The 11474-nt window shown below is 42.6% G+C and overlaps 1 protein-coding gene across 1 annotated transcript; it reads left to right on the top strand.

Annotated features, from left to right (window-relative positions):
* Nucleotides 1–1478: 1478 nt before the first annotated feature.
* On the top strand, nucleotides 1479–11054 carry LOC126416531 (uncharacterized). The gene is made up of 3 exons (XM_050084281.1): nucleotides 1479–1598; nucleotides 5706–6291; nucleotides 10890–11054. The coding sequence occupies exons 1-3, from the start codon at nucleotides 1532–1534 to the stop codon at nucleotides 10897–10899; spliced, it is 663 nt and encodes a 220-aa protein (XP_049940238.1). The 5' UTR covers nucleotides 1479–1531; the 3' UTR covers nucleotides 10900–11054.
* The last annotated feature ends 420 nt before the right edge of the window (nucleotides 11055–11474 follow it).

The raw sequence follows: 11474 nt of genomic DNA, 5'->3' as shown, positions 1-11474 counted from the left end.
TACTGCAACCTACATCCTTCTGAATCTTTTTAGTGTATTCATCTCTTGGTCTCCCTGTACGATTTTTACCCTCCACGCTGCCCTCCAATACTAAATTGGTGATACCTTCATGCCTCAGAACATGTCCTACCAACCGGTCCCTCCTACTGGTCAAGTTGTGCCACAAACTCCTCTTCTCCCCCATTCTATTCAATACCTCCTCATAAGTTACGTGATCTACCCATCTAATCTTCAGCATTCTTCTGTAGCACCACGTTTCGAAAGCTTCTAGTCTCTTCTTGTCCAAACTATATATCGTCCGTGTTTCACTTCCATACATGGCTACACTCCATACAAATACTTTCAGAAACGACTTCTCGACGCTTAAATCTATGCTCGATGTTAACAAATTTCTCTTCTTCAGAAACGTTTTCCTTGCCATTGCCAGTCTACATTTTATATCCACTCTCCTTCGACCATCATCACTTATTTTGCTCCCCAAAGAGCAGAACTCCTTTACTACTTTAAGTGTCTCATTTCCTAATCTAATTCCATCAGTATCACCCGACTTAATTCGACTACATTCCACTATCCTCGTTTTGTTTTTGTTGATGTTCATCTTATATCTTCCTTTCAAGACACTGTCCACTCCGTTCAAATGCTCTTCAAAGTCCTTTGCTGTCTCCGATAGAATTACAATGTCATCGGCGAACCTCAAAGTTTTTATTTCTTCTCCATGGATTTTAATACCTACTCCGAATTTTTCTTTTGTTTCCTTTACTGCTTGCTCAATATACAGATTGAATAACATCGGACCGGCCGGAGTGGCCGAGCGGTTCTAGGCGCTACAGTCTGGAACCGCGCGACCGCTACGGTCGCAAGTTCGAATCCCGCCTCGGGCATGGATGTGTGTGATGTCCTTAGGTTTAAGTAGTTCTAAGTTGTACGGGACTGATGACCTCAGAAGTTAAGTCCCATAGTGCTCAGAGCCATTTGAACCATTTGAATAACATCGGGGAGAAGCTACAACCCTGTCTCACTTCCTTCCCAATCACTGCTTCCCTTTCTTCAATAGCAAATTCAAATTCGGCTTTCTTTTTAGTTGTCTGCTGTCATTCCGTCCGTACCAATAATGAAGTTCAACAAAGAAATTTCTATTAGGTACATTGCTATATTTTGCATGGCCTATTCTATCTTTGTGATCAGTAGTAAGCACCAACGGAGAGGTGCTACAGCGTCGGACTACTGTAATCGTCGCCGATGTGTGGAGAGCGGAGAAGACAATGGGTATCGGCAGGAGGCGTGTGATGTACGGCCGCCTGCCGGCGGCTGCCCCGCCTCCCTCCCCGAGTCGGCCACCCGGCCTTCGGCTCTCGTGCCGGCGCCGACGGATTCCGAGGAAACGCGGATGGGCTGCGCCAATTGTGATCGCACCGCCGACAATACATTACGTAGCCGTGACCTAACAGGTGGTTTTATTTGCAGCGAGCGCGATGGTATCGGCCGGTATATATAGTGGCGCGCGGCGGACCCGACGCCAGTGCAGACCGCGATGCGAATCCCGGTGGTGCCTCTGCTGGTGCTGGCGGCGCTGGTGGCTTTGGCCACCTGCCGACCCGGTGAGTAGCCCGCGGCCGCTGTCTGCTGCCATGCGACTGCTCGACGACGCCATTCAACAGCTACGCTAATCAAACACTTATTCACTAGCTTCACACAAAGTGCAACGATCTGTAAAAGCTATGATAGCAACCCACGAGTACTGACAATGAACCTCCAACAGTGCACCGGCCCGAGTCTAATGTACAAATCATCTCCCATGTCTTACTCAATTGGCAATCCATCTTCTTTCGTTACTGCCTTGTAGGACCGGCATAATCGATTGCAAATGGTTCAAATGGCTCTGAGCACTATGGGACATAACATCTGAGGTCATCAGTCCCCTAGAACTTAGAACTACTTAAATCTAACTAACCCAAGGACATCACACACATCCATGCCCGAGGCAGGATTCGAACCTGCGACATCGATTGTATCTTCCACTTCTCCTCCCACAATGTCTTTATATTTTACTTACTTACTTACTCATTGGTCATACCGGACTCGAGAGTCCATTACCGCTCCAACGTATTTTCGCCACCTGTCCCTGTCTTGGGCTATTTCCTTCCATTCACCTTCAATACCTAGGCTCCTCAAATCAGCCTTCACATTGTCCTCCCATCTACGCCTCGGTCTCCCCACAGGACGTTTTCCCTCTAAGTGCCCTACCAGTACTCTGCGCGCTGCCCTGCCCTCATCCATTCGAGCGACGTGACCCGCCCGTCGCAGCCTACGTGATTTAATAATACTGATTACGTCAGGGCTTGAATAGAGTTGGTGAACCTCTTCGTTATGCAGTTTCCGCCACTCTCCGCTAATATCATCCCTTTTTGCTCCGAAAATTTTCCTCATAATTTTGTTTTCAAATACTCGAAAGGGCTTTTCATTTTGCACAGTGAGAGACCAAGTCTCACACCCATACAGCATAACTGGTAGAATAATAGTTTTGTATATTCTAATCTCTAAATTGCTAGACAATATCCGTGATGAAAGTAATCTATTCAGTGAGAAGTAGCACGCATTTCCCGCCCGTAATCTCTTCTTCAGTTCGGATTCAATCTCATTTCTCGAAGTGATGTCCACGCCTAGATACTTAAATGTGTTCACTTTTTCAAACTGAACATTTCCTGATCTACTGCTGTTGGCATTCTAGTAGTAACCAGGTATTTAGTTTTCTCTTCACTTATCCTTACACCTACATCTTCACTAGCCTTGATTAACGCATTCGCATTTGCTGTTACCGATTCCTTCTTATCGCTAATGATGTTTAGATCATCTGCATACCCTAATATCTTAATATTTCCATTTAACTCCACACCCTCTGAATTATCTGCTGCCATTCGCACAATATATTCTAGGACTAAATTAAAAAGTAGCGGAGACAGGGCATCCCCCTGCTTAAGTCCGTTCTTTATTACAAATTCTTCTGACTCCAATTTCCCCACGAGTAATCTACCTTTTGTGTTTTTCAAACTCGCTTCTGTAAGTCTAACATACTTCTTTGGTATTTCAAGTTCCTACCTACCTACCTACTATTTTACCTGCTCTTTTACTCTTCTTTCGAAGACTTGAGTACTCCCTTATCGTCTCAGCTCCACCGGTTCTCTCCATGGGTTTCTTGTACCATTCTCTGCCGTAGATTCGAGTCCTATAACTCAGAATGAACTTGCTACTCCAGTTTTCTTTCCCTTTCACCTCGATCGCTAATGTCGACCAGTTCTTCCTGAGTTTAACAATCTAATTGGTTTCTATCTCTTCTCTTGCCGTAATCTTTCGGCCATTCTGTCTGTATTAATCTTGATCATATGTCTCGCAGATCTTGGCCTTTTCAATCTAATTGCTCTTGAAATTTTTGTCATATTCCTGCACAGTTCTTCCCTATGTATTCGCATCCATCTTCCGCAGTCTCCTTTGGGCGACAGTATCCAGTATTTTCTCATTATTTTTCTCTCTTCTTTCTATTAATTGTTCCGCACTATATGTCATTCGCATATAGAACCTCATTCTCCACCGTTGCCTTGGTGTGTGAGATCCTTGCGTCCGTAGAAATGCAATTTTTACGGTGTATGTCTCTGCTGATACAGAAGACTGACGTTATCTTCTTTACCTGTCCATTACTGCTTCCACCGCTACTGTTTCTTCACGTTATACTAGGCAGGTCAAATGCAAGGACTGCCCCAAACAGTTGTTGTCGAGGCCTACATTTGACATTCTTTTGCACTATGACACAACTTGTTTTCTTCCACGAATCTACTAAGTTTCAACGTGTTCGAAGAAAAAACTCGAGAGTCACAGAGAAAATATTTGAATTTAGAGTCCAACACATCACCATACCTCCCCATAACCGTCGAAATTTGCATGCAACTTATTTTTTTGAAATTTAAAAAAAAAACAATAATTACCATGACGCTTTCGAAATTTCGTCGAGACACAAAGAAATCTTCTTCTTATTAATGCCAAACTGCATAATATTCTGTAATCTTTTTGTAGAATCCTCTGACTTAGGTTCCTACATCGATCCGATGATGATTGTGTGTCCTGTTTGCTCTGATGCTATGCTTTAAAGAAGAGTCATGGAAAAACTGCTGTGAGACGTTTAAGTTAACCAGGATGGGTGAGAGCACCACATTTATTCTGTACTGCAGGACAATACGTTAATTACCACGGCCTCACGCACTCACCCTCCAGAGCGGCCACCAGTTTATAAATCTCTGACGTTCGACTACTTGTGAAAATTGTGATTGTACAAACCTTTTACACAACGTTGCACACTCTTAATAACAAAAGTTTTCTGTCAGATTTATTTATTTATTTGTAACAGTAGGCTTCCACCCTTCTTTGGACGTTCATAATTTGATTTTGTTCTATTAGTACACCTGTAGTAACTTGTTTTGCTTACACTGTAGCAAGTTGCAACTGAGAAGACTGCTGCATGGATGTTCTTCCAGAAAACGACGACGATAGCTTTCGTTGCAAATAACTAGCGCACTGGTAGCAAACGCAACTAATCCAGTCTGGAGAGCAAGCGCTTTGGGCGTTTCTCCGTTCAAGGAATCCTCCAGAACCTCACTGCACGTGGCACTAAGCAAGGGAGCAGCTTTAGTATTCGGTACGAAACACAGTGTCAATTAGTCAACAACAGGATTCGTAGCTCTCTGTCGTGTCGTGTGGCTAGGGCCTCCTGTCGGGTAGACCGTTCGCCTGGTTCAAGTCTTTCGATTTGACACCACTTCGGCGACTTGCGCGTCGGTGGGGATGAAATGATGATGATTAGGACAACACAACATCCAGTCCTTGAGCGGAGAAAATCTCCGACCCAGTCGGGAATCGAACCCGGGCCCTTAGGATTGACATTCTGTCGCGCTGACCACTCAGCTACCGGAGCGAAAAGATGAGGTATACAAGGGAGGCCTTCTGGAATCTGGGAAGTAGTGGTCGATACAAACTGAATGTGTGAAGGAGTAGGTAAGCCGTGTCTGCATAGTTCAGGCGATAGGAGCATTTCTTCGTTTCTCAATAATTGCAAATTCTCTGTCACCACCCAAAAAGCCGTGCACACTCACCAAAAGCTTGGGAGTTACCTCTTCAAACCATCCAGGGCGAAATGGGAAAGACTCTGACGCTTCGTACTTGGAAGTCCATTGGGAAACACTACTTGGAACAAAAACCATACGCCATCTAGAAATAAATGTTTGAAACATTTCCTCCAGGGTTTGACACTTGGAGCAAGTCTACAGACTTGCAACTTATCGGTATTTCACAACGGTACACATATTTCTTAATCGTGATTTTCCTACTTTTCGCAGGCAACATCCATACCATTATACCATTTTAATATAACTATCACGATATATTCGTTACTATTCAGATTCAGTATATCTGAACAAATTGTACAGACAGCGTGTCATGTCATTGGGTCTTTACTGATTTCATCTGTACCGATCATTCACTTTAGTACATTTAATTCGTTTTGTATATACAGCCGTTTTCAATATAAAAGCTATGTTTGGTTCTCTTTTGTATGTCTCGCCGCTGTACATTAACATAGACAGACAAAGCGAACAATACTTTCTCTGACTAACTATGGAGTATGTACCACTCATGCAAAAATATTGCCTGATTGTCCACAGCGGAAGACAGCTCGGTGCACGATGCCGTCCATTCACTCCTCCGAAAGAAGAGGACAGTCTGCAAAATTTGCATCTCCGGAGAAGGCGGAGGAGGCGGTGGATTCCCTAGCGGAGGCGGCGGAGGAGGAGGCTTCCCCAGCGGCGGAGGCGGCTTCGGCGGCGGCGGCGGCGGTCGTGGAGGTGGAGGATTTGGAGGTGGCGGACACGGTGGAGGCGGCTTTCCTGGAGGCGGTGGAGGTGGTGGATTCCCAGGAGGCGGCGGTGGTGGATTTCACGGCGGTGGCGGAGGCGGATTTCCCGGAGGTGGCGGCGGCGGCAATTACATCGGAGGCGGTGGGGGCGGTTTCCCCAGCGGTGGTGGCGGGTTTGGTGGTGGAGGTGGAAAGTACCCTGGAGGCGGAGGCGGTGGATTTCCCGGTGGTGGTGGCGGCGGCGGCGGCTTCCCTGGCGGTGGCGGCGGCGGCGGCGGCTTCCCCGGCGGGGGTGGCAGCGGCGGCGGAGGTCGTGGCTGTTCCAGCTGCGGCGGCAATTCGGGGTCGTACAGCTCCTCCTCCAGCCAATCTTCCAGTTCCAGTTTCAGCGGAGGGTGAGCTCAACTCTTCTTCTTCCTTGTCTCACAGTCCCATTGCAAGAGGTCAGCTCTTGTAACCTTGAGGCGTCAATTGCTTTGTTGATACGCAGTTTTGTCGAACATACCCCTCTTCTTCATGACCTTTTGGGCAACTGACAGTCAGATGACGACATATCTGACTTTCGATCTCTTACCTGTTGTGATGGGAAAGCTTTTCTTGACAGCGAAGTCATCTGTTTGCTTAAGGTGGTTTTAGCATCTTAACCTGGGTTCTGCAGTCTTATGTCTCATGGGGTCTATTTTGAAAATACCCCTTGTGAATTCATGATGGACTTTATCTGTAAAGGTTACTTTGTATTCTATACTGAATGCAAGTTTTGCTCACGTGTATTTTTTGCTGTTTATTCCTCAGTACCATGCTTTACCTTTCGTTCAGTTGGGTATTTCCAATACTTCAGTATGCATTGCAAAGTTTGGTTACTAAATTTGCATCAGTAGCTCCGTCACCTGCTTCTGGATAGGTGAAACTATTAAACATTGGTAATCTGGTTTATTCGGCGCCTAAACGGCGAGTGTTCATTAGGGAGAAGGGTACCGTCAGGAATGCCCCAGGGAAATGTGATAGTATTTACACAAAATTTCTTGTTAGGTGATGAATGGCAGCTAGCTCTAAATGTAGAAAAATGTAAATTAATGCAGATAAGTAGGAAAAAACAAATCCATAATGATCGAATAAGGTATTAGTAGTGTGCTGTTGACACAGTAACATAGATTAAATATCTAGGCGTAACGTTTGCAAACGATTTGAAATGGGATGAGCATGTAAGAAATGTAGCAGAGAAGGTGAATGGTCGACCTCGATATGTTGAGAGAATATTAGGAAAGTGTGGTCCATCTTTAAAGATGATCGCATGTAGGACTCCAGCGCTATCCATTGTTGGGTTCTGTTCGAGTATTTGACATCCTCATGAGGTGGGATTAAAGGAAGACAACAAAGCAATTCAGAGGCGGCTGAGAGATTTGCTACCGGTAGGTTCGAACAACACGCAGGTATTACAGAGACGTCTCAGAAACTCAAAAGGGAATCAGTGGTGCGAATATGACGTTCTTTCCGAGGAGCACTATTGAGAAGATTTAGAGAACCGCCATTTGAGGCTGACTACAGAGCGATTCTACAGCCGCCAATGTACATTTCTCGTAAGGACCACGAATGTAAGATTAGAGAGACTGGGCACATATGGAGGCACAGACTCGTTTCCTCCTCGTTTTATTTGCGAGTGGAACAGAATAGGAAATGACTAGTAGTGATACAGGGTACCCACCGCCACGCACTATACGGTAGCTTGCGGCGTAGGTATGTAGATGTAGATCATCGGGTGCGTTGGGACTATGAACAGGGTTGGGATTCGTGGTTGTTCTGTTGTAGTTTAGATGATACGCATGCCAGCACCTCCTAATGCGATTTTCAATTATTACGAGCTTGCCTAGGACCGAGTAACAAAAAAAAAAAAATGATACCCCACTCCCATCTGCGTAAGCGTCAAGACTATCAAGAAGCGCGTAATCAATCGTTAGTGAAATTATCATGCCTTCCCCAATAAGCAAAGAATCTGATCTGTCGCATTTTGAGCGCAGAAATAACGATTTATATTTTCATTGGTCCAAATAAGCTACACAAATGAGTTTCACAGGCTGATACTTTCAGGGTTCTTTATTGTCATAATTCAAGTAAATATTCTATTTAAATAAAAAACTGTCATGTTTATCCTAAATGTAGGATTGGAGCTGTATAGTTTTTGTACCTACCTTTCCTTTTTAATTGCCGGCCAGAGTGGCCGAGCGGTTCTAGGCGCCACAGTCGGAACCGCGCGACCGCTATGGTCGCATGTTCGAATCCTGCCTCGGGCATGGATGTGTGTGATGTCCTTAGGTTAATTAGGTTTAAGTAGTTCTAAGTTCTAGGGGACTGATGACCACAGCAGCTAAGTCCCATAGTGCTCAGAGCCATTTTCCTTTTTAATTTTCAGCTGCCATTCGCGTAACACAGTAATTTATTTACATACTCGCTGGTGCTTGTTTCCTAAAGATTTTTTTTAGCCTTGTAACACACAGATTTTCAAATGTTGTGAATGTTAGTCATTGTTACTTCTTCTTCACTCCAAATAGAATGCTTACAGTCTGTTCCATATTCACTTAAGCCTTCAGTTTCTCAGTCTGCCTATATCTCTCTTTGCTAATGATCTATAAATTATTACTTGTTTAACCATTTAGTCTTGCCCCACCCTCTTGATAAAAGGTTTCTTCTTTGTACACGCAAGATTTTTTTTTATTCATTTGGTGAATACGATGTCTCTTCTATCTTGATCATCCCAAATAACTGTTTGTCTAGAAGCAAACGTCTTCAGTAAAGGTTTCTGCGAGTACAAGGTACATCAAGGAATAGAAGATCCAAATGCTAGTCATCCACAGAGATTGTAAGCTGTCATAACAGTAATTGTAATAGTGTTTTCTTTGTGTTTCCAGTTGTTTACTGTCAGTTCCAGCAAGTGGTCGAGTTACGTTACCCCTAGTTCCTGCTCTGAACTCCAGTACAGGAATCTCAGTCAGTTCTGTGTTGTGTTTTTAATAACTTCAAGTTTACGTGAATCGTACCCTGCGATATGTTTTTGAACAGATCTTGCGGAGACGAAGTGCGAAGTAAAGTGCACTATTTAAGATAAGGCCTACTACTGTTCATATCTTCGTAACGAACAAAGTTACGTGAAAGACAGCCATGCTGGTTACTATGCCCCTAGTAGCTAAACATCTGATTCATACGTTTTTAATTTGGCTCTCGACAAAAAGTAACTTGGGGTGGTCAAGGTAAAATGGATCCCCTGCATACTTACTTCTTCCCTTGTAATGTTGTGTATTAATTTAACTCTGAAGGTACACTTCTTTACTTTCCGTGAAAAATCCATTTCATTGGACTGTACTTTTTTCTAACATTTATTCAGTGTCCAGGATCACCATCCATATGTTATTATATGCATATACATTATTTACAATTTCTTAATTTGTAGCCTTTGTCTTATTACCTGTTCTGTGCATTGCGCCAGAAATCTTTCGAAACTTATTTATTAGTGAGGTCATTTTGACGTGCATAGCTAGTAACAGAGCTTCACAGCTTCTATTGGTTGCAAATCTATTGCTTTTTGGAATGTACTGGAGATTTCCCTTTAAAGGTAATCACTAGGTAACCACTTTATGTTTTTTTTAACTGTAATTTTTAGATGATGGTTCTTACATGTTCGATGTAGGCAATGTATACCAAATTGAAGGTCGTGTTCTGACATTTGAGCGTTAGCGAAGTGTATTTGTGTGTGTGTGTCCTCTCATTCTTAAGGTCAACTAAAAACCTGAATACAAGTTTTAAAGTATTTACGCTTTGTTCTTTCTAAGCAGCTGATAATATCTCTAGAAATAGTAGAAAAACAACAGAAAATCTGAGATTTATAAGGAGATGGACTAATATACAAACGACGTTTTAAAATGTTTCTTTCTTTATTGGGATATGAACATTGATATCAGCAAAAACATATTAAACTTAAATAGCTGTGAGATTGCAGAATAATCATCCTGTTGCGGAAAATCTTCAGTTTATTTTATGAGAGTAGCGTTGACTTAGTAAATGACAAACGTTAAAGAAATCGGCGGGAGAGAGTTAGGGACTTGGTCTCTTGAAGAGAAACCGAAATTTTAGAAAGTATATTTTCCAAACACAAAGTTTTTTCGTAACCTGCACGTAGGTACTGCTATAGAACTTACACAGAGTATTATACAAAAAGGAGGATGTAAACAGAACAGACTAAATTCTCAAAAAAAAAAAAAAAGAACAGATTAAATTTTCTTGTCTGAATCGGCTGTAATTTTAAGTCAGGCTAGAATATCATCATATAATATTAACGCATAAAGGCCCGTTGGAATCTAAATCACAAAGCACAAAATCCACTTGAGCTTAAGACAGAATGAGGAGAAGCAAATAGCCGTTAGCTTGTTAAAAGAACCAGTCCGTAATATACACGAAGTGATTTAGGTGAGCCGTGGAAAGGTAACGCTGGATGGCTCCACTGGAGTAAGACCGCTCCCCCGGAACGTGAGACCAGCGTCACTTCACTTTCTAGGTGTGTGATTGTATTTTTGTTGGCTGTAATTGAGGTCAGCCTGTATCTCCATTGTTAGTGAAACAGTTCATAATGCGACTGAATGAAAAATACGTACAACTTTTTTAGTTGCGCAGAGTGTAATATATTACGCAATGTATCAACAAAACATTAGTCTACAAGTTGTACTACTTGCACTGTCGTAAAGACTAGTGAAGAATTCTAGTGAACGTGTATAGTGTGGGAACACTGGAGTTGGAATACTTACTCAGGAACAATTGTTTGTCAGTAACGCAGATCGACAGGAGACAGCGCGCAGGGACTGTGAATTACATCCATTTTACTTCTTTTATTTTACATATTATAGATATTGTGGTCAAGAGAAACAGGCTAATCTAAGTTTTACCAGTTTAATAATCAATGGAAAAGTACTATTTTTAATAATAATTTTATTTGTTTCTGTTTCAACAGGCATGGCTAACCAAGAACTACTGCACTAACGTCGAAGATGAAACGACAAAACATAAATTAAGGAATATTTTATTTGTCATCAGATAACGAGTAAAACAATACATAAACTGTCTGTAAATGAAATCAAAATTAAATAAAACTCCGATTTATACATTCATATTCAAACCGTAGTTATGAATAAATTACACTGATGCCAAAGCTCTTCTAAGAAAGTTGGCTCTGGCCTGTGATGCATCCCCAAACTTCCCCCTTCCACAATGTCATACCTATACTATCACATTCATATTATTATTTCAAATAAAGATGCTGTCAAGAGCGGAAAGCTAAACTGGCCCGACATGAAACCATCCAAAAATTCAAGAACCACCTGAGGGTGGTCATTGCTTTCTGGATCATAGCATCAGTCTACAGTCAAGACAGCGGAAACGTAACCCACTGAATTGCTCAGATAACTCAAATATATTGCACGCGCAGTTATAAAATAAGGAGTACACTATTTAGGAAAATGACCTCTCCAAACATCTACATTTCAAAACATAAAGCGTGTGACTTTGAAGTAATGTTACAAGATGTGAAAGAATATAT

The sequence above is a fragment of the Schistocerca serialis genome, chromosome 1 (genome assembly GCF_023864345.2).
Source record: "Schistocerca serialis cubense isolate TAMUIC-IGC-003099 chromosome 1, iqSchSeri2.2, whole genome shotgun sequence".
NCBI classification, from domain to species: domain Eukaryota; kingdom Metazoa; phylum Arthropoda; class Insecta; order Orthoptera; family Acrididae; genus Schistocerca; species Schistocerca serialis.
This window is presented reverse-complemented; position numbering and strand designations above follow the sequence as displayed.